The sequence below is a fragment of the Andrographis paniculata genome, unplaced genomic scaffold (assembly GCF_009805555.1).
Source record: "Andrographis paniculata isolate CXL003 unplaced genomic scaffold, ASM980555v1 Contig34END, whole genome shotgun sequence".
NCBI classification, from domain to species: Eukaryota; Viridiplantae; Streptophyta; class Magnoliopsida; order Lamiales; family Acanthaceae; genus Andrographis; species Andrographis paniculata.
Window position 1 is genome coordinate 4,628,955 of NW_026137567.1, and position 27,081 is coordinate 4,656,035.

Below are 27,081 nucleotides of genomic sequence, written 5' to 3' on the forward strand. Positions count from 1 at the left end.
AATCGAGGGTTTATCCAGTACGCACTTTTGAGTAGCGGCTGTGAGTTCCTACGTCATAATAATAATAATAATAATAATAATAATAATAATAATAATAATATATCATTGAAACGGTTTTGTAAAGGATGATTTGGTGGTGTGAGATGGACTCGTAATCGTAGTTTAAACTTTCAACGATTTCAGATTTTGTCTACCATACATCATTGGCATGTGACTTATCTCCTTGAATATAATTTACAAACTATTAAAACTATGATGATAATACAAAGTAGTCAGAAAGTAGACATATAAAGATATGTAAGTATATGTGTTATTCCAACCACCACCACTGAATAAGGCATACAGTCAAAACCAAAAAAGAATCCCACTTACAATGGTTGATAATAACTTGGTTGCTGCCATTAAACCTACCTATAACTAGCACACTCTAATTTACTGTTTTTGTCATTTTCCTTTTTTCTATTTATTTATTTATTTTCTTTTTCCAAAGTGTCGATAAACTCTCAGTCGAACTTAATAACATTGCAAACTATACTAAAACAGACTGAGGTGTGCATCCAATCAATCCATTCCCATCACTCAATTTTGGGAGACAGTGAAGCAGAAAGAATGTTGCTATGTTTAATTTATAATGATGGTGATAAGCTATAAGCTATCATTCCAATAACTCCCAGTTTAGATCTCCCCCAAGAACCTGATACCATACCCCTTTAATCTCCAAATAACTCTTCAGTGGTTCAAAGAATCGATTTTTCAGACACTTTTTAAGAACACCTTTGGCCATTTCTATACTAATTCAAGTTCAATTTCAAAGAACAAGAACCACAGAAATTTTCAGATTGATAGAACGCTCCAAGAACAGTAGCTTTAAGAGTTCTTAAGCTATCGAGTGACATCTGATCAATAATTCAATTCTGCATACAGATATGATCATACATTGAATACAGTGTTTACAAGATTTTAATTGTCCAGTCATCAGAAATTCGAACATTAGGTTTCCTGATAGTCGGGACAGATGGAGCAGCTCCTCGTCGAAGTGTCAGTGGTCCCAATTCAATGGCGACCTTCTTATTTCCTGGCTCAATTAGAGCAGTTTTGGGTACAGGAGACATACCTAGGAGTATAATTCTTTCAATGGTGCAATCCGAGGAAAATTTGTCGTGAGGAGCCATGTTGGAAGAAGTTAGCTTCCTGTCTGAAAATGTGAAGCCCCGGTGAATGTACGCGCCGTGTAGAAATTCAAAGCTCTTCCCATCATCTTCGTACAGCTCGCCTTCGGCAGCTTTGGAGCTGTTGAGTGCAATAACCTGCGACGCGCCAGAATGAATAAAATGCATTTCAACCATATATATATATGTATGAATTGAATTTGTAGACACTACCAGAGTGTAAGGATCGTCTTCCATTTGTGTCGAGCTTCTTCGAAATCTATCCTTTCTAGGAATGATGGTGCCGGCGCGCTGGAAAGATGGAATGTGATCTTTCGACACTTCCATTTTATGAGCTGCGCCTCCCTTGTAAGAAGCACCGGTTTTCATGTCATACCATAGCTGATTCCCGGGAAGATATACCGACACATGTTTTGCATGCTGTTGAGGATTGTGATGTATAATTAGTGGCGATTCGATAATGTAATAAGAGGGATGATAAATCTCTATCCTACGGTACCTCTGTGTATATTCCTTGAACCAAAAGACTGTTTCCGACCATAAATGCTTCGTCGTTGCTGAATGTCTTTTCGTCCTTAGGAAATTCCATCCACAGAGGGCGAGCGACAGGGATGCCGGTCGCATTCGCCTCTCTGAACAATGTGTAAAAATACGGTAGCAACATGTAGCGCACACGTATAGCTTCCCGAATGATTTCTGTCGTCTGTTCGCTGTAATCGACACATTTTTATCAGATCCATGAACATTATATGGGAGCACCTTATCTAGATTCTAAGGTTGTATCATTTTGTGGGTTTTACTATAAGTTTTTATTATTCAATTTATTTTTTTCCCTCCAAATATATTACATCAAACAATTATTTTTCTTTTTTCATATTATACTACAAATTTATTTTACATTCAAAATACCGCATCAACCTCTATTATATTAGATCAAACCACTATTCAAATTCAACTTTTTACTATTTAAAAATCCAAACCCACTTGGGTTTTAGTTTTTGGGTTTGGATTTTTTAATAGTAAAAAATTGACTTTGAATAGTTGATTGATGCGATATATATGTTGAATGTAAAATAATTTTATAATATAATATAGAAAAAAAAAATAATTGTTTGATTTAATATTTTTTAAGAGAAAAAATAATCCGAATAGTAAAAATTTGTGATAAAACCCACAAAAGAACACAACCTTAACACTTTCTTTCGGAGGAAGAGAACTAAAATCGAATGAACATCATATTGAAATAAATCAATTAGACCTAAGATGAATATCGTATCATACCCAAACAGCCAAGGTTCGCGCCTTGTGGTGTCATGATGGGCGTGTGCTCTAAAGAAGGGATAGTAGGCACCGAGCTGATACCAACGAACCAACAACTCAGTGTCAGGATTACCAAAAAATCCACCAACATCAGCGCCTGCAAAGTGCAAGAAAAATTAAATTTGAAGTATATAAGTCTGAAAAAATGTAATCTTGAAAATGTACTAACCGGAGAATGAAATCCCGGTAAGGCCGAGTGTCAAGATCATGGGAACCGAAACCCGGAAGTGATCCCAATCAGCTGAGTTGTCTCCTGTCCAAACTGCTCCGATTCTTTGACTTCCGGGGAAAAATGCTCTCGACAAAACAAAAGGTCGATCTTTTCCATCACTTCGCTTAATTAGTCCATCGGATGTAGCCATGTGCACATAGTAGCCATAAGCATTGTGTAACTCTCTATGCTCGACATCTCCGTGGTGTAGAGCATCTCTTGGCATTGAAACCTGATTTCGGAAAAATAGCCTTCGTCATGTTTGAACTATGATCATTTTGTGAAAGAAGTCATTAACTAGGCAAACAATCTTATCCATGGGAAAACAAAAAGGATAAATTATATAACATCCCTTTATATTTTAATAAAAATGCATAAAACATCATTTTTTCTATTTATTGCGTGAAACAATGTGTTAATGTAAAGTCAGCTTTTGACGAAAAAGGTGTTTCGTGCAAACTTAGGCGTTCCATACAAACTTTACGTTAACTCAAAGGAGTTTTACGCAATAAATAAAACACATGGTGTTTTATACATTTTTACTAAAACACAAAAGAGTGTTATATAATCTAACAAAGCAAAAAAGGTTAATCATGTTTTCTTCAAATCGAAACTCCAAACAACAATTTTGGATGATAAATTTATCGAACCTAGTGGGATTGAATTATTGATCCCGTGATTTCCCGGAAGTGTACTGAGCCCAACGAACATGTAATTTGACACTATTCATCAACAGAAACGTTTTCAAAAACATCATATCAAAATTTTCCAAACCCTAAAACTCTAAGTCTAGAACAAGGGTGTGATTCTATTCATCCTAACCCCTTACAATTAATATAGCCGATATACAAACATAGATCACTTAATTAACAATGTTCCGAATAAATTTAGCTAATAAAACAAGCCCACAAAATATAAACAAGAACGATAATCTAAAACACAGCCAAAACCGTACCTCGGGACCATTGAAAACCGAAGGCTCATTCATATCATTCCAAATGTACAACGATGGAGTCGAACCGGCATAATTCTCATACAAGAATTTTTCAGCCCACCAGTTCCTAACTTCCGGATTCAGAAAATCTGGGTAGGACGATGAGCCAGACCAGCACCAACCATCGAAATCCTTCCCCGAAGCATCCTTCACATAGTATCCCTTCTCAGAAGCTTCCTCGTGTATGAAATACGATTCATCCCTTTTGATGTGAGGATCCACGATCGTCACCATCCGCCTACCTTTCGAGGCTAACTTCTTCTGCATCTCCTCAGGATTCGGAAACAGCGCCCTGTCCCAGGTAAAATATCTTTTCCCGTCTGTGTGTTCGATATCAAGCCACAAAACATCATAAGGAATGTCGTGCACATCGAATTCAGAGTCGACATTATCAACATCCTCCTCGTCTCTGTAATTCCACCTGCATTGATGGTAGGCGGTCGCAAACAGCTGAGGCAATGCCGCTGTCCCTGTCACACTAGTATACTGCCTAACGACATCTTTTGGATCAGGACCGACGAAAAAGAACACATCCACAACACCGGCCTCACTCATCCACAGGGTATCGACTCTCTTCTGATCAGACGAAAATTCATCATTCCATCCATCCCCTAAAACATCAATCTGCATTTCGGCAGCATTCAGCCAAAAGAATCCGGAACTTCCTCGCAGCCTACCGTGAGATATCATGAATGGAATCGAACCATACAGCCCGAAAGGCGAATCGTGGAGGTACTCAAACACATCAAGATTGAATAGCCTGTAGGGCTCGGAATGCTCGACTCCCGGCCCTCTAGTTGGCTTTAGTGCTAAACTTGTGGCATGCTCTGGAATGCCATACACAAATTCAGCATCGAAAAACGACACGTCGAAACTGATACTTTGAGAACCATATGGCCTTGTATCAGTATGGCTTCTAAACCTCTCCTCCCAATCCTCATTTTCCTCTTTCTTATCCCTCAGCTGTTCAAAATCAAACAAACCATTGGAATTCAAGGACACAAGTTTTTTCCCATTTTTCCCAATCTCCCTAACGAAAACCTCAAATGGATCATGCCTAATTACACCCTCGAATCCATCTGAAAGATATACAACAGAAAATACACCCAAACCCTCATCACTTTTTTCTTGTTTCAGCCTCTGTAGCCAGAGCTTCTTGCTCAGAAATTCGGGTAAAATCACATCAGGTACCTCAAATCTCTTCTTGAATGGGTTCGAGGTTTGATCTTCGTCAATTTTGAGCCTCATCACGCCGTCTTGATATGCCGATATTGTGAGAACCAAAGGGTTTGTGGGTTTCCCTTCATTTTCGGAATTTTCTTCGGTATTCTCCTTGGCGACGAGCTTTGCTACAAGGTCGCCGTCGGAGACGGAGACGTCGGCGGCGATCAGGGACGAAGCGCCTGGTTTCCGGGAGCGGGCGCGTTTGCAGAATGGGGTTTGGTTGCAGGTCCTGAACTCTTCTTTCTTCCATGAAAAGGCGCAGTTTGTGAAGATGAGAAGGAAGATTACAGCGCCCAGAGGCTTCCTCATAGCTACCAATGGTGGAATCGGGAAAAATCATGTGAAATTGGATGAACAAGAGACGATTCCAATTTCAGCGCGACTTGAACGTGGAAGTCAGAGTGCGACGCTGGGGCGGATGATTAAAACCCCAGCCACACTTCACTGTTAAAACCTCAATTTAGAAATTAAAAATGAGGTCTTGGTCGTCGCCTCGCCCGATTTTCGGCAATTGGATCTGCGGTTCTCTCTGTGTTTCAATCCTAAATCCCAAATGCGAAAAATGAATTCTTCCCCACAAAACAGAGCTGCCAGTGGTTATGAATTTCTTGCAGCAGCGCAATTCTAATAATGAATGCACTCACTGTGTGTGATCATATTGAAGCACCGTAAATAACGAAACACCAAGTAGCTAACTGATAATTAGTGCACAAAATGCGGAGCAACGTCGAAACACCCACTGTGAATTTTGGTGGTTTTTTTTTTTTTTTTTCTCAATTTTAGTTTTACAGTACCTGATTCGGATTGAATACCTAATGATTCAAAAAAATATCCGTACAATTCTTACCGTCAACATGGCCGTATTTCTTTACTAAACATATTATGTTTATGCCTCAGTTCATGGTTTACAGTCATGTTTTAAACACGATATTGTTATAAGTGTTTATGTTAGTATTCTTAATACAATTATATTCTTATTTATATTCAAAATAATTTAAATTATTATATATTGAACATAGTTGTAAAATCGATGAAATTGTAGGAATATAACTATGCTAAGAACATAGATATGAACATGATCGTGAAAAAGAATATATTAAGCACAAAGTAATGAGACGGTCATATTGGTTGTCTAGGTTGTCAGTCACGTTTCAATACACAGCCCAGTTCAAGTTGCTGTCAATTATGATTAGATTAAAATTGATAAATTTTAATTTAAATAAGATCAAATGATCAAAATTGATAAATATGATATATAATGGGACAATAAATGATATTGGCTCGATAACTCTATTATAGAGGGACTGAATTGTAAATTATCGTCTCACGCCCCATCGAGAGGTTGATTGCAAAATTGGTCAGTCATTTGTAGTCGGCTTCGTTGTGGCCAAGAACGTTGCATTCGAACTATCAAAAAATCATCGACAAGAATATCCGCCACTAGCCGCTGCCCACCCAGCCAAATGGCTTACCCTGTACCCCGATTTTCCATCTCCGCTGCACTTTCCCCGAATATTTCAAAGTTTTCCGGCGGTAATCTGCAGCCCTTTCTAAATTTTCAGCAATTCAGTAGAAGTGGGGCAGGCTTTGGCTATAGAAGCAGTCTGTTACGCTGCTATGCAGCGGCGAAACAGCAGAAAAGCGGTTCGCCACCAGCTACGAAGAAGAAGAAAAGACCTAGTGGTAATAAGAACAACAGCAAGAGTTTAGTTGGGGCTGATTTTGAGATTGAGAGAGGTGGCGGGGTAGAGGTGCTAGAGTCGCCGTCGGAGTCGGAGACTCAGTCACCGTACGCAGCGCTGCCTCTGCCGAAGCCGCCGGCTGGTTTTGTGTTGGATGAACAAGGGAGAGTTCTTATGGCTTCTGACAAACGGATTGCCACTATTGTGAGTATTACTTGCTTTGGTTTTATGTTCGACTTTTAATTCTTGTAATTCTATATTGAGGATTTCATGTTATTGAAGTAAGGAGTGGACTATTGATTGGATGCTGCTTTAGAAATTCAAAAGATTTCCAATATGTTAACTGCAGCCAGCATTTTTTTAGCCGAAAGAAGAAAATCCAAAATAATAAGGAATTTTCTAGTTTTAAATAGGTTAATTTATAAAAAGTTACATGTTCTTCTGCAATGTGGTTTGGAAAAGTGTTCGATTTTAAGGTAAAGCAATTAAGTTCTAAGGGAACTCACATAAATTTCGTGCCTGATGTTAATTTCTACTGTTTCTATATCTTAATCAACGTGTTCTTTGTGGAATCACTCAATAGGTTGATCCTATCAATGGCTTTCCACTGGAGTGCATTATTAGGAGAGTGTTTAGAAATTCACGGGGAGACGAATGTATGCTACTGTACCCTGTTGACATGTAAGTAATATCGAAGGATCGTTGTTATGTTATGCACATTATTTTCCTTGGAAAACAGAAGTCAATTAATTCAAAATTTTGCAGGCCTGTTCAGATTTTGAAGAGTGTCAATGTTGAAGGATGGTCTGCTGTAAGTAGTTCTTTGTCGGATCTCCCTGAGAATTATAGTTTCATCTTACAATATAGAGGCATATATATGTTTGTTGTCCTTTAGGGGTTTTTTTTTGCAAATCTCATTTGGCACATCTGTGGTTTTAATGTGAGTAAATAACTCCATTTTCTCATCTTTATTGAAACTTAGGTTGGGGAATTTGTGATCTTGTACTTAAGTTGAAAAATGTGTTGTTCTAGAAAATGTTGGTGATTTGAAACTTGAAATTTCAGTTCACACATCTTAACTAATGACACGCATGTGGAGGTGATTGCTATATACTTGCTTGAACAACTACAATCTTTTATCGATACTTTGTGGCATAAGGCAAAGGTTACTTCTGGACTAAACATTTCAAGCATGAGGACATAAGTAAGCTTAAGTGATCTTCAACCATAAGATGTGAGTATGATGAGTTCTTGGGGGAGGGGTGAATATCTTTGAATTATTTTGCTGCTTTGGGATGGTTGTTATCTTTGCAAAGATAAAATGCTGCTTTTTTGTTATCCTTGTCTTTTGTGGTCTTTATTGGCTTTCATTCCACCTGGGCCAAGAGTCAGTGATGATATTATATAGTAGAATCTGAGTATTGGTCGCATACACTTTGTTGTTTGTTATATGAATAAGTACATTCATTTGTGGTTCAGTGCTGTGAATAAATTGTCTTCCTCATCGTATTTGTTACCTTTATTTTAATTTCCACGTATCACTAAGCAAATGCATTGAATTCCTCTACTTTATAGGTTAGTGATGAAGAAGTTGAGTCCCTCCTACCTGCTGCAGCTTATGCCCTTGCAAAAATTCACATACATCTTGTGTACAGTGGGTAAGACAATATAAGTAAATATTTTACTATAATGAGTTTTGAAGTTTCATATATGATTTATGTGTAAGACCTATGTTACACCCAGTTAATAATGTGCCCTGTGCTTTGAAACTTTCCTTTTCTCCCATCAGATTTTGTTATACGGCACGTGGCGGCTTTTGTTACACAGAGGAAGACATATTTGAATTTCACATAGGTAAAAGTATTCTCTTGAACTCCGTTGACTTTTCAGTTCTTGCTGTAAAGATTTATTGCTTCCACCTTTGTCCAAAGTTTCTCCTTATATTACTTTCACCTGGGGACTGTTTTTATTTTTCGATTTCGCCATCACTTAAAGCCATTTTGTGGGAATTTTGTGGTTATATATCATTTGTTCAAATGCTTTTTGCATGATTCAAACTATGTTTTAGCGATAAATAAACTGGTGTGACTTAAATTATGTTCAGTTTTGATAACATTCCTTGTGAAATTTGCTTCATTAGTCTGCCACCTAAGGTAGTTATATAATTATTTTGGTTCTTCTGACGTTTCTATGACTGACACGATCCTTTTATCATTTACTGAAATCTCCTGATTGCACTTTCTGAGGGGCATTGTTGGAAAAGTTGAGCCCGTTATTTTATATGATTCCAGATGTGATGATTGCAGCTACTTATCATCCATCATTGAAACATTAAGCTGTAATCGGTAGCATGCACCATGGCCGGGCCACTTTATAAACAATCTAACATCGTACATATTGCAAAGTTCATTAGTTTCCTCTAATAATAAATTTTTGTAGTTTTCTTTCAGAATTCAGATCTATATAAAATTAGCTCTTGTGCACTTTCCATGATCCCAAATGGTCTTCTATTTTGTAGTGTTCCTTCATCTGCCAATACAAAATCTTCAAAAGAAAAGTGGTAAATGTGAAATTTTGTTGTTTCTGCAGATAATGGCGAAGATGTTGATGGTTTACCATCAGAAGGAGTTGAAATTGTATGCTTCCATTTGGTACGATGTTAATTCTGGCTTATGGACGAGATATCTCATATGTTTCTGCATATGTATGTGGAAAAGATTTCTATGAATGAGAAATCTTGTTGCACTTCAGCAACTGATGCTAGCAAAAAGCTGTTGTAAAGCTCCACACATTAGTTTTTCATGTAGATTCTTATTTAACACAGGGAATGGAAATATTATCTCCTTCATTATTTATGTAAACGAGAAGAGAATTTAATCAAAGGTCAAAATTGTTGAAGAAGCTAACTCTGCTTTTTATTTTTTTTTTCAAAAAAAAAAAAAGTTCTGGTATAAAAGGACTGAGGAAGACATTATGAGATGCTTCTGCATGTATTTAACAATTGGACTTTCTTCTGAACTCCCACATTTTATACATGCAGGATGGTTCTCACTACATGATTTATACTCCTTCTGACCCTCTTCTTTTTATCGCCATCAAGGTATACTGTAAAGCCAACTTTTTCCATTCAAACTTCTTTTCCACAAGAAATTTGTTTCATATATCTATGATTCTTTCTAGGTTATAAATAATCTGCACTCTTTTGCAGGACAAGAATGGTGCATTACAAATAGCTGATGATGTGAGTAAATTTATTGGATAGTTGCATCCATTAATTGTTCGTTTGTTGACTATTTTTCTTATGAAAGTCTAGTCTGCAGCATGGTTTCCCACTATTTTGAAACCCCTTTCTTTTCAAGAAAATAAGTAGAACAAAAAATTCTTATAGATTATGCTCAGTAAGCAAAGATTCAATAATGATAATTATTGGATTCTCGGACAAAAAATCCCAATTCGAAGCCGAAGGCCAAGTGCCCAATTCTTCACATGATGCTTTTGCAAGGGTGGAAAGCTGTTGTTCCCTTATGTAATATTGGCTTATCCACTTTTGTAAACATTAAGTTAAAAAGATTTCTTACTCTATTGAACAGGAACTCTTGGAGGATCCTGCTGTAATCAGCGCCATCGATGAGGAGACTGAGTTCAATGCGTTGGTGGTATGTTCAACAACTTTATCAAATCCAACCTGATAGGTTAACATAATTTACTCACATCTCTTTCAATTAATATCTGCAGGAAGAAGAGGCTGCTCTTCTTGATTCATTAATTGGTAAAAGGTGATTTAGTTGTTACATGTCGACCATAGGATGCAGGTTGCTGATGTCTGTCTATTGAACCCTAAGTTGCTATCAGACTACGGAAGTGTACATTGTATATAAAATGAATTCATTATAGCTTTGAGACAATGTGCCAGCTTTAGTTATTCTTTTATTGGATTGGCAAACTCATGATCTACGCTGCAAGCGTAAAGAGCACAATGCGTATCTATCTATTTTTGAAGAAATGATCTTCAGGAAAATGGGTGTGGTTCTTTCTGAATTTACTTGCAGGAAAATGTATTTGTTGAATCAAAGGTCATCTAGGACCTGAAACTTGCTGGGAAGACATATGAGAGAAAGAATTCTTTGGAACTTTCGGATAACTTGTTTCTTGCCTTTGTAAGACAACCTCTCTCTCCACATTGTTCTCAACTAATGCTGCAGGGTCATAAAACTTCAAGAAATTGAGTGATTCGGTCCTCGGCTCCGCCAAAGCTTGCAAACCTTCCAGCATTCTCACCACATCAGACATTGATGGCCTCAAGTTTGGGTCTTGGTGCACACAGCACAGCGCCACCCGCACAAGCTTCTCCACTTCCTCACAGGTGACTCGACCCATTATCCTGGGATCAACCAGCTCTAGATACCGTCTTTCCAAGTGCATTTCTAATGCGCACAAAGGGAAGTTAACTTGCCTGTGCTCATACTCTGAAAACGGAGAGTTCCCATCGTAGTCGCAGTCTGGTTGGAGAAAGAAATTTTTCTTGCCACTTACTATTTCTAGTAGCACCATTCCATAACTGTACACATCTGTCTTCTCTGAAATTGCAGTGTTTGTCAGCCACTCGGGCGCAATGTAGCCCCGTGTTCCCCTCATAAGTGTGAAGAAGCCCGACTGCTCCCGGGTAAGCAGCTTCGAGAGACCGAAGTCAGAGACTTTCACCTGCAAGTTGTCGTGGAGGAGGATGTTCTCTGGCTTGACGTCACAATGTATGATCTTGTGCTCGCAGCAGGTGTGCAGGTACTCCAATCCTCTTGCTGTTCCTAGTGCAATTTTAAATCTTTCCTTCCATTCCATAACAGGTTCGCCGTGGAAAAGAGTCCTGTCCAGCGACCCCTGGTTCATATACTCGTAGACTAAAAACCTCTGTCCTCTATGTATGCAGAATCCCTTTAGTCCAACGAGGTTGACATGGTGAATTCTTGAAATGGCGGCAATCTCAGTTAGGAATTCCCTCTTCGCCTCAGCACCCGAGCAGTCCAACCTTTTCACTGCTACATCCGTCCTATCGACAAGGGTACCTTTATATACTGTTCCATATCCACCGGATCCTATTTTCATGCTAAAACCTTGTGTCGCAGCCATGATATCCTTATACTCTAATTTTTCAGGTAAGCCAGGAAAAAAGCTGAAATCGTGCATTCCTGCAGAAGAAGAATTATGTCGGCCCCATTCGAAATCTCTCACTTGCTTACCCCAGCGCCTCCTTTTCATCCTTGCCCGCAGTACAGCCCCAGCCAGGATCGCTACACCAACCCCGATTGATAATGGCAGCGCCACTGCCAAAACACGGGAACCTGGTTTGTCCTTCCCTAACTCCATTTTTATTACCTTCACTGTTTTAATGTAGCCTACAGTGAATTCTGCATTGCCTGAAGCAGAACGGTATATGGAGCCCAAGTTGTCTCTTATGGTGAAGCAATGGCCATGATTCTCTCTGTAGAATACGCCAAGACAAGAACAATCTCTCGAACAGAGGTCCTGACATTGCCATTGAGTGAAACCTAGAGCAACAGGGCTGTAAAAATCATTCGAAAAATACTGCACATTTGTCATGTTCAGATACTCAACGTTTGCATCGCCTGATGAACCATTGCAGGGACTCGGCAGAGCCAAAGAAGCATCCTTCGGCACACAGCCTGCGCCGCTCGCCGTCTCCTGATCAGGGGTGAATTCTGTATCACAAACACAGGAACCTCCCTTGGTGTCACTGGTACAAATACCGGCTCTCCCGCATATCATTGGAAGCCGGCATGGATCTGTCGGGGCGGAGAACAGTTGCGCCGTCGCCGTGCTATTTCTGCTTACAATGGTGAGAGCCCCTGTAGCTTCCAATTTGACTATCTGGATGCCGGAAAAAGTGGCTGGAACATTGAAGTGAAGTTCTATCACCGTCTGTTCGACGGTGCTTCCCATCAAGTAAACCCCGGATGAGTTCATCGCCAGGTACTCGACTCGAAAGTTTGTCAGCCTGAAAGCATTTGTATCCGTCGACAACACCCAGTAATTCAACCCTTTCCATGTCAGCGTTGCATCGTCATCTCCGACTGTTAATCTGTAGATGCCTTCCGAAAGATCTTCGCTGCTTACAGAAGACACCAAAAATCTCCCTCGTCGCAGATTCTGCCCGGCAAGGAGCACATCAGTCGGATAATCGAAACTCTCCCACAGGGAGTTTTTGGCTGCGTCGAGCAACACCAAGTTTCCAGTCGTGAGGAGACGGAGAGCGGAAACTACAGACGAAAGGTTCGACGCAGACCAGACAGTATACCCTGCGGTGTCGTGTAAAGAGAAGCCATCCGTCGTGAGACGAAGCTCGGAAGCTCCCGAGATGGCAGAATTTCGGTTGGCAGTCCAAACAATCGTGTTCGAGGAGACGTGAGCTACGACCAAGTAGAAGGTTTCCGTGTCATTCGGGTTTGTTATCCGGGCCTCGAAAGAACCGTCCTCCGACGCCAAGAATGCGCCGGAGGTGTCGATGAACTCGTGATAAGAAGCTGTGAAGTTCGGGCGGATAATGGTGATGAAAGGTGCCCCGGCTGTGACCGGAGAATGTAGGACCGTGCCAATGAGGTAGAAGGCGGCGATGATGCCTGATAGTAGACGATTTGACGACGAGCAAGGCAACGAGGCGATGCGGAATTGGCGGCGGCCGGAGGCTTTTCCGGCAGCTGATTTTTTGTGTTTAGAGTCCATGAGGATGCATGAAGGTAAGAAAAGGCAGATTGTTGGTAGTCTTGTTTATGGCTCTCTCTCTATCTCTATTTTCAATGAGTTGACTATGGCAATTCTTGCAGAAACAAGGAGAGTTTACTTGCCAAAGTCAAAGGTATGACGCAGTAGCTAGTAGGTGGGAGATGAAGATTTGACTTCAAATAATGGTATCGTGTTCCTTAGGTTTTTATTTTAGTCTAGCATTGTGTTCTATCATTATTTTCACCAAAATTATTAAATTAAATATTTATTTATATAAAATAAATAATTATATTTTCATTCAAAATATCAGTTTATCAAAAACTATTTTAGGATTTAGGAGGAAAAAGAAAATCTATTTTAATTTTAAAGTTTTATTATATAAATTCAAATCCAAATATCAGGACTGCATGCAGTATTATTTGAAAAATATATATTTTGTTAAATATTTATTTTATTCTATAAAAAATACTATCATTAAATACTCATTTTATTTATTTATTTTTACTGTTTTCCCAAATTTTCAAAACCATGTGTGTTGACGTAGGTTAAAGGAACTGACAATGAAAATTTTCACAAGAGGCAACAATAATGGAGATTCTAAAATGATGTGCTTATTATTTTCTATTTAAACTTTTTTAAAAAGTAATAATTAAATGTGAAAATAGACTCAGTTCCAACTATGCAATATATAAATATTTTCTTATATAAAAAATTTTCAACAAAATATTAAGCATTTGTTAAGTTGGTCTTTCTTACTTCCTTTGTCTCATCTATCTTGTTTTTCTGTCAGTTTCATTCATCTTTTTTTTTTTTAAATATAATTATACACTAATTTTTTTAATTTTAATTAAATTAATTAGTTATTTGAATTTTAATATATAATTATTTATATTATTTTTATTAATATATTTTTAATTATTTACTAATTATATTTATCCTAAATCTTTCGTATATAAGTGACCCAATATTCAATGTGAAACGGAAGTATTATTTAGTTGTACATCCAATAAAAATACATTTCTCCTTTCACAAACCATTAAACTCTCAAATCTTAAAAAATTAAAAAATAAAAATATTCCAATCCTCATTATCAATTCCCCTTTCCTTCATCCCTAATTGATAATTACACATTACATGCCAATCCAAAGATCAAACACACATTCATGGAAGAATATTTAATCCTCGTAATATTAATTAATACGACGATTAAATAATCCTCCGTATAATCATTCAAAGTAAACACACTCGCTCTTATCGTAAAAACGCCGCCAACGCTACCGAGGACCAGATACTTGTTGCGACGAAATGTACGACAACGAGTCGTAAGAGCTCGACGTATTCCCACTCGCCCCGTGCTGCTGGTACATCGCCATTGACTCGCCCGGCTCATTGCCATTCTCGGCCAACACCGATGCCTCCGTGAATCGCCTCCCGTAAAACCTCAAGAAATTCAACGATCGAATCCTCGGCTCCCCAACCGGCACCCCGCCCTCCAACATCCCCACTACATTCGACATCGACGGCCTCAAATTCGGCTCTTCGTGCACGCAACAAAGCGCGACGCGTAAAAGTTTCTTCACCTCGTCGCTCGGAACCCTCCCCGCCAACCTCGGGTCGACGACCTCCGAATACCGTCCCTCCTCGTGCATTTCCAACGCAAACAACGGGAAGTAGATCAACCGGGTTCCCGACTCCCTCGATGACGCGGACGACGTCGCGTGCCCGTTAGCACGCCCCCGGTTGTTGTTATCCGACGCCGAGCTGTTGCTGTGGGTTTGCGGCGACGAGTTCTTCTTCCCTCGTATAATTTCGAGCAGTACCATCCCGTAACTGTACACGTCGGTTTTATCCGAAATCGCGGAGCTCGTTAACCATTCCGGCGCGAGGTAACCCCTCGTCCCCCTCATCGTCGTGAACAGACCTGATTCCTCGGTGCTTAGCAGCTTCGACAGCCCGAAATCGGAGATCTTCACCGGCGACTTGTCATGGAGGAGGATGTTCTCCGGCTTGACGTCGCAGTGGATTATCGTGTTCTCGCAGCTCGAATGTAAGTACGCTAATCCCCTCGCCGTACCCAGGGCAATCTCGTACCGTTCCCGCCATTCCATGACGGGATCGCCGTGGAATAACGCTCGATCCAACGACCCCCGGTTCATGTACTCATAGACGAGGTACCGTTGTCCGGCGTGTGCGCAGAAGCCCCTCAGTCGAACCAAATTGACGTGATGGATCTTCCCGATGACGGCAATCTCAGTTAGGAACTCCCGCCGCCCCCGGCTCCCCAAGCACGTGATCTTCTTCACCGCGACTTCGGTTCCGTCGGCGAGCGAGCCTTTGTACACCGTCCCGAACCCGCCGGACCCTATCTGGGTCCCGAAATCTCCGGTCGCCGCGACGAGCTCTTGATATGTGAACCTTATCGGCAATCCCGGGATCGAAATTATGTCGATTTCTTCTTCCGCCGACGAGAGGTATTTGCCAATGCCGGATTTCGAGCTCTTTTGTTTCTTTGTCTTGCGACGACGACGAAACCAGAATAGAGTTGCGACGAGGACGATCGCTATAACCCCCGACGTCGGTAGTAAAACCACCGGCAATACCGGAAAGTCCGATTTCTTGTCGGCGTCGTCGGAAGTTTTTACAGCGACCGTTTTAACGTATCCGACGAGGTCCGACTGCGTCGTCTTTATCGTGAATGAGCCTATGCTGTTCCAAATTAGGTAACAAAAACCAGAGCTATGGCTATGGTAGAATCCCCGGCAGGAGCAATTTTTTGAACAGAGATTCTGACAGGACGATACATTGACGTTGTGGGCTATCGGATCGGAGAAAGCAGTGGAGAAGTAGTCGAGATCGTTCCTCAGATTCACGTATTTAATGCCATCGGCGCCGGCGCCGTCAGCCGGAGACGACGATGGGTTACAGCTTTCCGGCAGAGCGAAACTGCCGTCGGCCGGCACACACTCCCCCTTAAGATCGGAATGAAACGCCGGCACACACGAGCAAGAACCTCTACTGGTGCAGAGGCCGAGCCGGCCGCAGCTCTCCGGAAGGCGGCAGTTGTCGTCGGGGCCGGCGAAGATTTGATTTTCCGATCGACCGGCGCGTGTAATGGTGAAAAGACCGTTGCTTTCGAGCTTCGCCATTTGGAAAATCGAAGAGTTGCCGGAAACGTCGACGGAGTCGCGGAAGACGGCTTTGATGACGACCTGATCGGCGTTGCCGCCGATCAAATACACGCCGGAGAAGTTCATCACCAGATACTCGACGGGGATGTTCTTCTCCCTGAAAGCGGTGCTGGTCATCGATAACTGCCAGTAATCGACACCGTTCCATTGCAGCATCGCGTCGTTTTCTGTAAGCACGAATCGATAATCTCCTTCTGAAGGATTTCTATCTGAAATCGAAGATACCAAATTTCTCCCCACCGGAAGTTTCTGACCTTCCAGAAGAACATCGGTCGGAGAATCGAAGCTTTCCCAGAGGGTATTGTTGTCCGAGTCGAGCAAAATTAGGTTTCCAGATTCGAGGAGCAGCAGCAACGAGGAAGAAGAAGAAGAAGAGGAATTTCCCGGCGCCGACCAAATTGGGTGGTCGGAATCGTCGTAGAGAGTGAGACCATTTCCGGTGAACCGGAGGGGGGACGATTGGGAGACGGGGCGATTCCGATTGGCCGACCAGACAATCTCGTCGGAGTAGACATGAACGACGACGAAGTAATAGGACGACGATCCGTGGTCGGAGTTTGCTATTCTCGCCTGAAAAGTATTGTTGGGAGAGGACAAGAACGCGCCGGCGCCGGAGTTGTCTATGTACCGCTGATAGGACGCCGTGAAGGGGGGCGTGAGGGATTTGTAAATCGGGCCGGCGACGGCGGAGAAGGGGAAGAGGAAGAAGCAGAAGAAGAAGAATAGGGAAGTTGACCTGGCGGCGACGGCGGCGGCGGAGCCCATTCCGGCGCGGCGGCGATGGGGTGGGATCGAAGGTGGTTAATTTGGATTTGGGATTGGATTTGGGATTTTCCGGTGGATTTTGGAATCATAATTAGGTTTTGATTGCAGTGTTGGAAGAAAGTTTCTGCATTTAGTTTTGTGGTTGGAGAAGAAGGCCAATGGGGACACGGGCGGCTTTACATTTCTGAGTTGACTCGGCAACGCCGTGTGATCTATGTATGGATGGCCGCCGATTCCACGCGCCGCCGTTCACGCGCTTCCGCCGCGGTGGTTTAATTTGCTTGTGGATACTAAAATTGGACGTATTCTAGGTTTTGTCGGGTTGTACGCATTTAGATTTGTAGGCTCGGATTGGGGCAGCTCTGTCTCTATTTTAATTTTAAAGAAGAAATAATAATAATAATAATAATAATAATAATAATAATAATAGTAATTAATTGGATAGGAATTTTGATATTGTTATTATTTTTTATTATAATAAAATTAATTTTGAGCATTACAGATTAAGATTAACGATGGAATAACATAAATAATGTAGAACAAATTTATTCAAAATAGCAAGGATACAGATTATAAATTTCATATATAAATTTATTCAAATAAATTAAAAAAAATATATAAATCTATTCAAATAAATTAAAAAAAAAAATACACCAAAATGCGAAGTCGAAAACCCCGACTTGCGGATCGAACGGTGAGAGCCCGTAAAAATTCAACCAAATAGCAAACTAGATTCAAAATATATCAACCTGAACATTGATATTTATTAAAATGTTAATAAATATTTTGATATAATGAAATAAAAAGTAGTCTGATTTTTCATTCTGTCAAACAACAATCAGGAAAGACTATTATGTGACGAAGGGATGAAATATTTTAATAATATCATATAATTCACACTTACTAAATAGAAAAAATATATATATTATTTTATTAATATATACTCTCTCTCCGTCCCGTCCGTCAAATTTATATTCACTGTTCTTTCTAATTTGTCCGTTAAATTTATCTTATTATTAATTTTGGTAAAGTCAACAAATTAACATTTAATTATTATTTTATATTTAACATTTATTTACAACAAATACTACCAAATTTATTACATTCTCTCTCTTCGTTTATTTTAACTTTTCACTAAATTCCAAAAACATTCTTAATTATCTATCTCTTTTTTAATAAAATATATTTTTTTTTAATCTCCGTGCCGTTAATTTTAGCGGATGGAAGAAGTACTAAATTGTAATTTATTTGTAGAGAGGAAAAATAAAATAAAATAAAATTGTTGGGAGAAATGAGATTTATTTTGATGAAATAATTATTTATATTTAAATACAGTAGAAAGTTCAAAGTTGGATGTCACTTATTAAAGTCTCAGGTTAATAGGCTGGCATGTGTGACCTAAAGAGGAATTACAATTCATTATCAATGTAATTATTTACTATAATATAATATTTTATAGAAATATCCTGAAAATATTATTCAAAGTTCAATTTATATTCTACAATTTTACAATAAGATTGAAAATTCTTCCAAGCTCAACTATTATTATTCAAAATGATATACAAAATAATTGCATGTTGATATTTTTTTATTATATTTGCTATTACGGTGAGTAAGTTATTAATAATAAATTATGATATTAATTTATTATTTTTTATATAAATAATATTATTGGTATTTTAAAAAAAATTTAAGATTATATGTCGAAAAAATATATGCAATATAGATATCATTTTGTAGATAATAAAAATTTATATAATACAAATAAATAAAAGAATATTTTTACTTATTTATCATTACCATAAATTAGTTTTATAAAAAAACGAAAAGTTTTAAATATAGATAGCAAAATTATGTTAATTGAGGAGAGAGACAGAAATAAAGAGGTTTTGAACAAGTAAGTTTAATATCACCTAATTATTTTCAAATTAACTAAGATAGTATCAAATTTATTATTCATATAAATTGATTAAATATATATTTTTATTTATAAAATTATATTTAAAAATCTATTTAATTAATGATATTATATTAATAATGGTTTTAATTTAATTTTCAATCATTATTTTATTATTAAAAAAAAAACAATTAAACAATCGCCGCCAGCTCTTAGTACACATCTTATTGTTAAACATAATATACAATATTTTATTGACCATAACATCATACAATAATATCTCTAAAAATAAATAAATAAATAAAATGATATACGAATAACAAGAAGGGAGAAAATTATTACGTGTTGAATTTTGCTGTTGGTCACAGATCTTTTTATTATTTTGTAAACTTTTTTTTACTTTAACAAAAAATATTTAAATAAATAAATTAACTTTCTAATGTTACCAAAATAATACCACCTCCGTTCCATGTAATATAGGTGTATTACTGTATACACGGGAATTTAGGTAAAGTATAATTATTAAATAATTAAGAAATATATTAGTAAAAATGATTATTATTTAGTAAAAATAATTATAGATTAAGATTAAGATAACTAAATAGTTTAATTAAAAATTAAATTTTAAATTTTAAAATATGATTAAAATGTATAATTAATTTTTTTTAAAAAAAAAATTATATGGGACGGACGAAAATAAAAAATAAGAAGAAATTATGTGGTACGGATTAAGTAATACTAATAAAATAGGATAAGCGTGAAAGACAAGAATATTATGAGGTAATAATTAATATAGAAAGAAGCGTGATCAAAAGTCGTTTTCATTATCTCAAATTTATTATCTTCAAACAAAATAATAATAATAATAATAATAATAATAATAATAGTAATAATAATAATAATAATAATTTGTTTACTTTTAGAATTTATATATATTGATTTTAGGTTTTAGTTGGAATAAAAATTTAATATCAAAGAGAAAAAATAGGTACTCCATCCGTCCAAATAATATATATGTATTTATATATATATATTTTTTGCGGAGATTAAAAAAAGTATTAAATTTAAATAATAGTTACTATTTACTATTCTTTCTGTCCACGAACTAACGTCGTACTATTTTATTTGAGATGTCCAATAATTATTGTATTTTTATTTTTATACACAAAATTTACTTTTTTTACTCTTACTTTATTTACTATTTTTTTTATAGAAAAAATTAAGGACAAATTTGTTATTTTATAAAAAAAACCCTAATTGCTTAAAAATACGTGTAGATATCAAATAGGAAATTAAAAAATGGATGAAGAGAGTAATATTTTGTGTAAATACTTTTTTGTCATGGTGTAAAATACTACTCCATCCGTCCCAAACAAGATGCAACATTTGCTTTTGGTATGGGTTTTTAGGTGAATAGTATTAAGTAAGATAATTTAGAAATTAGGTGATGTGACGGAGAGAGAAATATATATTTTATTTTTTTTATGTGGACGATGTGAGGAAATAAAGTGTGTGGGGTAGAAATTAAGTATAATTAATTATTTTCTATTTTGAAAATATTGCAGCCTGTTTGAAATATATTAAAAAAAAATATTGCAGGTGTTTGGAGATTGGAGAGAGCACTATTGTATGCTCAGATTTATTTAAATATAATATATATATATATATATATGCTTGTATTTGAATGGATAAAATAGACAATATATATACTATATTTTAAGGAGATAAAAATATCATTTTCTCAGTCTGCCTCTAATAATCACATTTACTTTTTGTGATATTATATTTAAAATTAAAAATATTTTTATATTTGTATAATTTTTGTCATTTTATTAGTATTATAAAACATTAATAGAAATATTTTTACAATTTTTTTTTAATTTATTCTACGTTTTGATGTAATTATTAATATTCAAAAATCAATATGAAAAAAATAAATAAAACCCTATAGCCGGACTGAAGGAGTATATTTTTATAAAAAATTACCCAGATTACATAAAGGAAATTTAATAACCAAAAACCTCTAGAAAAAAAAATTATTAGAATTAAAAAAAATTATATTAAAAATCTTCAGAATTGGGTGTGGTAGTGCACATTGGAGATGAAGAATGAGTTGGCGGGCGGATGATTTCACATAAATATTTTATATAATAATAATAATAATAATAATAATAATAAAGCCGCAATTAATATAAGTAACATTAAGTCAATGGAGAAAGAAAATAAATGGTTAATTTAATTAAATTGGATGATGAAAATGGGGACCATTTATTTAGTCAACGGGCCAGCAAATTAATGTCATATTTATATTTATATATATACACGTCAGCATCTTTGACTCTTTCTTGGAGTTTGGGGAGTATCATTTCATTTATGCCCTAATTAATCGGTTGTTATTGTAAGAAATAATAAGTGGTAATGACATTACACTAAACAAATGTTTTGATATATACAATTCTATTTGATTTTATATGTTAACAAAGCTTGTGAAGATTTTATTTAAATTTTATAATGAAATAATATTTAATTTGATATTTTTTTAGAAAAATATAAATGTAAGTTCTGAGAAATTAAATTTAAGAAACTCATATGGATCATAAACGCCATGGAATATTACACTTAAAAAGTAATTAAATTTTGTATTGCAAGGCAGGCATGGGTTTATTTAAATTTTAAAAACAAAAAACAAAAAAAGAGAATATAGAATATCACTTGTATAACTTTAGACCTGATTTTATAGTTTTTAATTTTTTTCTCTAAAAATATAAAATCAAATATTTATTATATTATATTAAAATTTAAATTTATATTCAAAATATATATTTATATTAAATCAAATAATTATTTTAATATTCAAAATCGAAACAAAAAATCAAAATCTTACGAGTATACTCATTAGATTATTAAATACTAATATTTACAAACTACGAACCTAATTTGCAAACTATGAAATTCGATTGAAAATTTTCGCATAACGAACTTAAAAAAAAAAAAACAACGATTAGAGAACCAAACGGGTCATTTAAAAAAAAAATAACAAAACGAACTGAGGAAATATAGAATAAATTATATTTATAAGGACCGTTAACAATTTCCAGTGTTCTTTTAAGTGCACTATTTATAATATTATCTAAAACCATTATCTTCTCTACCTTCCTTCTTGCTCCCTGGTCAGTCAAGACCACTTTTTTATATTCATTCTTCTTCCTCCTCCCGAATTCGACCGTTGAGAATGATTCAAATATGCATTGATGCAGAAAAAAAATTAAAAAAAATAAAAAAATTGGGAGGGAGAGAATTGGGATCAACCACTGTCGGATGCAAGTGGTATGCGAAATTTGCACATGCATATATCGCAAATGGAGACGGACGAGACTCGAACTCGAGAGTTAGCCTAGGCTCTTGATACCATGTTTTAATATTTGCAAAAAAAAAAAAAATTATATATTAAGCTGCATATATATATATATATACATATATATATGTAGCCCCCAAATAACAATATATAAAAAATATAAAAAATATGCTAACAAAAACAATGAACATGGAAAATGCTATTGTATGTATAAATCATCGTTTTACTTACTGAGCTATCGATTTATTGTATATATCGACAATGGCCAAAATCGATTTATTGCAGAAGACATGCATAACATAACATAAACACTAACCTCACCTCTTGCTGCAATTCCTATATGTCAAAATAAGTTGCACGTATACTTTCATAGCCTTATCCTATCCGACGGATAGGACCCGTTCCCCACGCCTCCGGCTTGGGGCTTTGCAAACGAGAACATAATTCCATTTTTCTTCGAACTTTGAGGTCGCCGGTGTGTTTCTTGCGAATCGTTATTCCCTTTCATTTTTCTGGTTTCAATTTAAGTGTGAATAAACAAGAAGAGCGGTGGCTTATTAGGGTTAAGGGATTCGGCGTATTGTGCAAGTAAGGATATAATGCTCGGAAATGGAAAGAAGAAGCTTTGGACCTTATATGAAGAAGGAGAAACAAGACACCAGCAATGGCTGTGCCTTTGACAACTGTTTCCAGAACTGGTCTTCGGCGATGCTTCTCAGGCGGCGTATCAGTGGTCGAGTCCTTTTTCTGGTCGGAAATATTTTCATCCTCGATTTCATGCCGGTGTTCTTTGTCAGCCTGAGTAGAGAAGATTGGGAAATTACATGTTACAATCATCAATTAGGAGGTAAAATTAAGTAAAATCAGGTAAATGGTTACCTCATTTCCATTTTCTGCCATGGATACATCAGTGTCGCTAACATGGAAGCAAGATGTACCTTCTTCAACGATGCTAGTGCTGTTTGAAACAACCAGGGGCGCAGATTGGTCGTGAAATCTTGCTTCGATGCTTACATGGTGATGTTCTTCGTCTGATCTCTTGCTTGTTTCTGATACAATCTCACAGGATGAGCTTACATCTGATTGAGATTTGTTATCAAGTATAGTGTCCCCTTGAGTTTCAGAATCATCGATCTTCAGCTGTTCAGTCAATAAGATTGAATCTCCAGATCGCCTTTCAACCTCATGCTCCTTCGACTCATACGAGTAAATATTTGCACTTGGCGTCTCATTCTCATCAAACTGATCGTCAAACTCCAGGTTAAGCAACCGCCCCAACACAGAGCTCATGCTAGCGGTTGAAGACACCTCAATATCTTCGTCATCATAGAGCTTACCTTGGGGTCCATTCCGGGAACCCCTATTACCTGATCCTTGAGGATCGAGGTTCAGAAAGAAATCGAACATATTCTTTTCTCCATCGTGTATAACAGGACTATCTCCATTATTCGCATGGACCATTAAATCAGAAAACGCCAAGTACTCTGAAATGTAGTTATTTTCTCCGATACTGGAGCTCGTAGAGTCTCCAACGACAGATGCATCTTTCTCAAGAGCATGGTTGAAATTGGAGTTGCCTGTATTGTTTCTCAGATTGTATCGAGACATAGAATGTGTCTCGGGAGAATTTTCTTGTTCAGAGATAAATCGATCACCAGAATTTAACTTTCCAGCAGGAGAGATGGAGTTTTCACCCATATATCTGCTTTCTGCCTCGTCTGACTCATCTGAACCAGAGCCGTCATCTCCATTGGTGTGTCCGTACAATTTTTTCTTCACCACAACAGATACGATAAACAATTCATCAGTGACTTGGCAGAAATCGCAAATTATTGAAGCAGCAACTTCTCAAAAAGGAACCACATCAAGGCATACCTGTTTTGACTTTATTACAGAACTTTTCCTTGAAGTGTAACTCGATGAACTTGATACAGTGCATTGCGGAGACTCCAAGCTTCTACGAATTATGCCAACCATATCAGTTGGCATGGTTACCGAGTATCTAACCATGTTAAAGTCGGGAACCTGATTTAAAGTAACAGAATGTTGGTTCCGGATTTGAAGCAAATTGGAAACACATTGCATTGCGACAGTGAATAATAATCAGAATTCATCACCTCCTTATTGACATATTAAGCCTCAATTTGACAATACAAGGTCATGTATATATCATGAATAAAAAGGTGTTTGCGATTAAGAAACATCTTACATTGAGTTGTTTAGACCTGGCCTTCTTCGAGAGGGCTCTTATGCAAATGCAGACTTTTCTAGTGTTTTTCTTCTCGACAACATCGGATGGTGAAAAGAGATCAATGCCACTCAATCCAAGGAGTTTACATATCTATTGGAACACATGATATTAGATTAGGAAAACTTTGTTACAGCATTATATCTACTCAATGAAAATTTATAAAGGAATACATAATTCTTTAATGCTATAAAATGTGAAAGATGAATGGAATGATATGTTACCTTTAAAAATGAATCAATGTTTGAATACGCACGATATCTTCCAATGATCTTTTTAGAACCAAACGGCCTAAACTTTTGTTTCAAATGTCTAAGCTCCTTTTTTGTCAACAACAAATTCCACAATACTTTAGAAACCTCGAACCTAAATGGACAGAGACGTCATGTCAACAAATATCTTAATGCATTAGAAAGGCTACCCAAAATTACCGACTTGCTTACAAGCACAAAGTGATGATTCAATCAACTAAAAAAAAACAAGGACATTACACAGAAACAGTGATAAAAAAAGGACAAAGAAAGTCTCTTGCACCACATAAAATTGTTTCACCATTCAACGAGCGCATTGAAACCAACTCTTACTGTATGAAGTAAACTGAATCTAAATTGCACCGAAACACCTACATCCACTTTGCCTTGTCTATCTTTTGCTTAACACATTAACGGCACAGACATTAACAAGCTAATGAGGAAACATTCCCAGTTGAAAGATCCGATACTTTACACAAGGACATTACATACCAGATATTGATGGCCCCAAATTAGATCGCTAGCCGTGTAGTTTATAAGGTAAAAGTAGATACATTATAAACTTTCAATGGTTCCATTAATGCCTAACCATGCAAAATTACAATTCTTTCTCGAAGAACTTGAAACAATCCAACTAAATGGCAGCATCCTCAGCAAGCAAATAAACTATTTCAATCTAAAAACAGTTTCAGATTATAAAATTTTGATGGCTATTGGCTACTAACTTACTTCCCTCAAGAATTCCAATGAAATATAACTGATAAAACCAGATAATAAGCACACCATCGAGCCATACCAAACCAAAGCAACATTCAATGTCTCCTTTTCGATTACATAAAGAAAACTAATAAAAGAAGAAAAAGGTCAAAACGACAACAAGTCCAGTAGAAAACTCACAGTATCTCTCCATCTTGAAGCAAATCAGAAATCGGCAAATCCTCATCCAATCTCGCGTCCAAAACTTCTCCAAGCCATATTCTAGTTTGAGTCTGAACCCACAAAACCCTAACCCCAATATTAAATGCAATCCAACACGCACAATAAACTCCACATAATCCAATAAATAAACAACTAAAAGCACGAGTGTACGTAAAAGGCAACCTGCAAGAAAACATCATCAAGTTCCCGAAAACTGGGACCTGCCGATGAAGAAGACGAATCACCCATCCTCTCTCGAACTCCCGCCGATGAACCAGAATCGGCGGCGGCGTGGGAGGGGCTATGTATCGCCTATTTGAAGAGGTTTAAGGAAAGAGACAAATCTGGAAATCCTTGCAAGAGCAGCGGCCGCGTGGGCAGTTCGATTTCCTTAATTATTCCCGCTAGCGGCTGCCTGTGTGTGCACAGCAAAAATCCTACCACGAAAATTTTGAGGTAGTAAATAGAGTACGAAATCAATCTTGTGTGGATTGTGTAAATTGAAAGAAGATTGATTTGCAACGGAAAAGGAATTACGGCAGAGATGAGGCGTCGTGGAAGAAGACAAACTGCGGATTATGGGGCAGCTCCCTTTTTGTATGTTCTCGCTTTTTTCTCCTTTTTGTGGCTGTTGACTGACGATGATGCAAAAAGACTTCACATTTTCTGGGTGTTTGTTTTATATTTCAAATTCAAAACATTATTATTTTATTTTTACGTATTATTCTTTTACAAAATATTATATTTTTAATTATATATGTACTAATACATTTATAATTTACATAAAAATTGAAAATATTTTTTTAATATTAACTCTATAATAATTATTATTTTTTAAAAATAAGAAAATAATACAAATTAAGTACTATGATTTATGAAATGGTATAGTATTACTTTGAATTTGGACTAATGAAATATTAAAATTACTATTTCAAAAAAAAAAAATTAGATGTGTTCTTCTTGTAAGATTTTGCCAAATTTAAATACTATTAATCAATTTTTTAAATATTAAATTAATTTAAAATAATTATTTTATTTTTTATATTATATTAAAAATTAATTTTATATTTAAAAAATCAAATCAATATTTATTTATTGAAAGGTTACAATTTTTCATTTTCATC

General features: G+C 36.7%; 6 protein-coding genes across 8 annotated transcripts; 1 reads left to right on the top strand and 5 right to left on the bottom strand.

The window, feature by feature from the left end:
• Positions 1 to 799: 799 nt before the first annotated feature.
• On the bottom strand, positions 800 to 5,565 carry LOC127248738 (probable glucan 1,3-alpha-glucosidase). Its single transcript, XM_051271251.1, has 6 exons — positions 3,656 to 5,565; positions 2,659 to 2,932; positions 2,451 to 2,586; positions 1,669 to 1,879; positions 1,383 to 1,589; positions 800 to 1,307 (listed from the first exon to the last, which is right to left on the bottom strand). The coding sequence occupies exons 1-6, from the start codon at positions 5,225 to 5,227 to the stop codon at positions 951 to 953; spliced, it is 2,757 nt and encodes a 918-aa protein (XP_051127208.1). The 5' UTR covers positions 5,228 to 5,565; the 3' UTR covers positions 800 to 950.
• Positions 5,566 to 6,249: 684 nt separating this feature from the next.
• Positions 6,250 to 10,547, top strand: LOC127248646 (uncharacterized). The gene is made up of 10 exons (XM_051271101.1): positions 6,250 to 6,804; positions 7,184 to 7,281; positions 7,366 to 7,411; positions 8,176 to 8,258; positions 8,390 to 8,454; positions 9,190 to 9,251; positions 9,641 to 9,700; positions 9,809 to 9,841; positions 10,191 to 10,256; positions 10,336 to 10,547. The coding sequence occupies exons 1-10, from the start codon at positions 6,382 to 6,384 to the stop codon at positions 10,378 to 10,380; spliced, it is 981 nt and encodes a 326-aa protein (XP_051127058.1). The 5' UTR covers positions 6,250 to 6,381; the 3' UTR covers positions 10,381 to 10,547.
• A 127-nt stretch (positions 10,548 to 10,674) lies between these two features.
• LOC127248644 (G-type lectin S-receptor-like serine/threonine-protein kinase At5g35370) lies at positions 10,675 to 12,000 on the bottom strand. The gene has a single exon (XM_051271100.1). The coding sequence runs from the start codon at positions 11,959 to 11,961 to the stop codon at positions 10,675 to 10,677; it is 1,287 nt and encodes a 428-aa protein (XP_051127057.1). The 5' UTR covers positions 11,962 to 12,000.
• Positions 12,001 to 12,047: 47 nt separating this feature from the next.
• On the bottom strand, positions 12,048 to 13,335 carry LOC127248514 (G-type lectin S-receptor-like serine/threonine-protein kinase At5g35370). Its single transcript, XM_051270877.1, has 2 exons — positions 12,187 to 13,335; positions 12,048 to 12,143 (listed from the first exon to the last, which is right to left on the bottom strand). Exons 1-2 carry the CDS (start codon positions 13,333 to 13,335, stop codon positions 12,048 to 12,050), a joined length of 1,245 nt encoding a protein of 414 aa, XP_051126834.1.
• Positions 13,336 to 14,302: 967 nt separating this feature from the next.
• LOC127248847 (G-type lectin S-receptor-like serine/threonine-protein kinase At5g35370) lies at positions 14,303 to 17,562 on the bottom strand. Its single transcript, XM_051271391.1, has one exon. The coding sequence runs from the start codon at positions 17,286 to 17,288 to the stop codon at positions 14,610 to 14,612; it is 2,679 nt and encodes an 892-aa protein (XP_051127348.1). The 5' UTR covers positions 17,289 to 17,562; the 3' UTR covers positions 14,303 to 14,609.
• A 5,162-nt stretch (positions 17,563 to 22,724) lies between these two features.
• Positions 22,725 to 26,613, bottom strand: LOC127248913 (uncharacterized). Of its 3 annotated transcripts, XM_051271478.1 has the most exons (9): positions 26,495 to 26,613; positions 26,141 to 26,394; positions 25,937 to 26,028; positions 25,013 to 25,154; positions 24,750 to 24,881; positions 24,416 to 24,565; positions 23,420 to 24,313; positions 23,172 to 23,338; positions 22,725 to 23,052 (listed from the first exon to the last, which is right to left on the bottom strand). In XM_051271478.1, the coding sequence occupies exons 2-9, from the start codon at positions 26,204 to 26,206 to the stop codon at positions 22,908 to 22,910; spliced, it is 1,788 nt and encodes a 595-aa protein (XP_051127435.1). In that variant the 5' UTR covers positions 26,207 to 26,394; positions 26,495 to 26,613; the 3' UTR covers positions 22,725 to 22,907. The 3 variants fall into 3 exon arrangements, with proteins under 3 accessions (XP_051127435.1, XP_051127436.1, XP_051127434.1); XM_051271479.1 differs by having other exon boundaries at positions 25,937 to 26,044; positions 26,141 to 26,540; XM_051271477.1 differs by having other exon boundaries at positions 26,141 to 26,539.
• Between the last annotated feature and the right edge of the window lie 468 nt (positions 26,614 to 27,081).

Bases quoted from the DNA above. Each gene is read 5' to 3' on its own strand.
- LOC127248514 (XM_051270877.1), bottom strand. From the start codon at position 13,335: ATGGACTCTAAACACAAAAAATCAGCTGCCGGAAAAGCCTCCGGCCGC. The intron at 12,144-12,186 runs GTGCAGTATTTT...CTGTTGCTCTAG, and splicing joins AGTATCTGAACATGACAAAT to GTTTCACTCAATGGCAATGT.
- LOC127248847 (XM_051271391.1), bottom strand. From the start codon at position 17,288: ATGGGCTCCGCCGCCGCCGTCGCCGCCAGGTCAACTTCCCTATTCTTC.
- LOC127248646 (XM_051271101.1), top strand. From the start codon at position 6,382: ATGGCTTACCCTGTACCCCGATTTTCCATCTCCGCTGCACTTTCCCCG. The intron at 9,842-10,190 runs GTGAGTAAATTT...TCTATTGAACAG, and splicing joins CATTACAAATAGCTGATGAT to GAACTCTTGGAGGATCCTGC. The intron at 10,257-10,335 runs GTATGTTCAACA...TAATATCTGCAG, and splicing joins CTGAGTTCAATGCGTTGGTG to GAAGAAGAGGCTGCTCTTCT.
- LOC127248913 (XM_051271478.1), bottom strand. From the start codon at position 26,206: ATGGGTGATTCGTCTTCTTCATCGGCAGGTCCCAGTTTTCGGGAACTT. The intron at 26,029-26,140 runs GTTGCCTTTTAC...TTGTGGGTTCAG, and splicing joins TTGATGATGTTTTCTTGCAG to ACTCAAACTAGAATATGGCT. The intron at 23,053-23,171 runs GTCCAAAGCTTC...AATTGAAACCAG, and splicing joins TTTCTCCTTCTTCATATAAG to AAAAATGAAAGGGAATAACG.
- LOC127248644 (XM_051271100.1), bottom strand. From the start codon at position 11,961: ATGGAGTTAGGGAAGGACAAACCAGGTTCCCGTGTTTTGGCAGTGGCG.
- LOC127248738 (XM_051271251.1), bottom strand. From the start codon at position 5,227: ATGAGGAAGCCTCTGGGCGCTGTAATCTTCCTTCTCATCTTCACAAAC. The intron at 2,587-2,658 runs GTTAGTACATTT...TGCACTTTGCAG, and splicing joins TACCGGGATTTCATTCTCCG to GCGCTGATGTTGGTGGATTT. The intron at 1,880-2,450 runs GTATGATACGAT...TGTCGATTACAG, and splicing joins CGCGAACCTTGGCTGTTTGG to CGAACAGACGACAGAAATCA.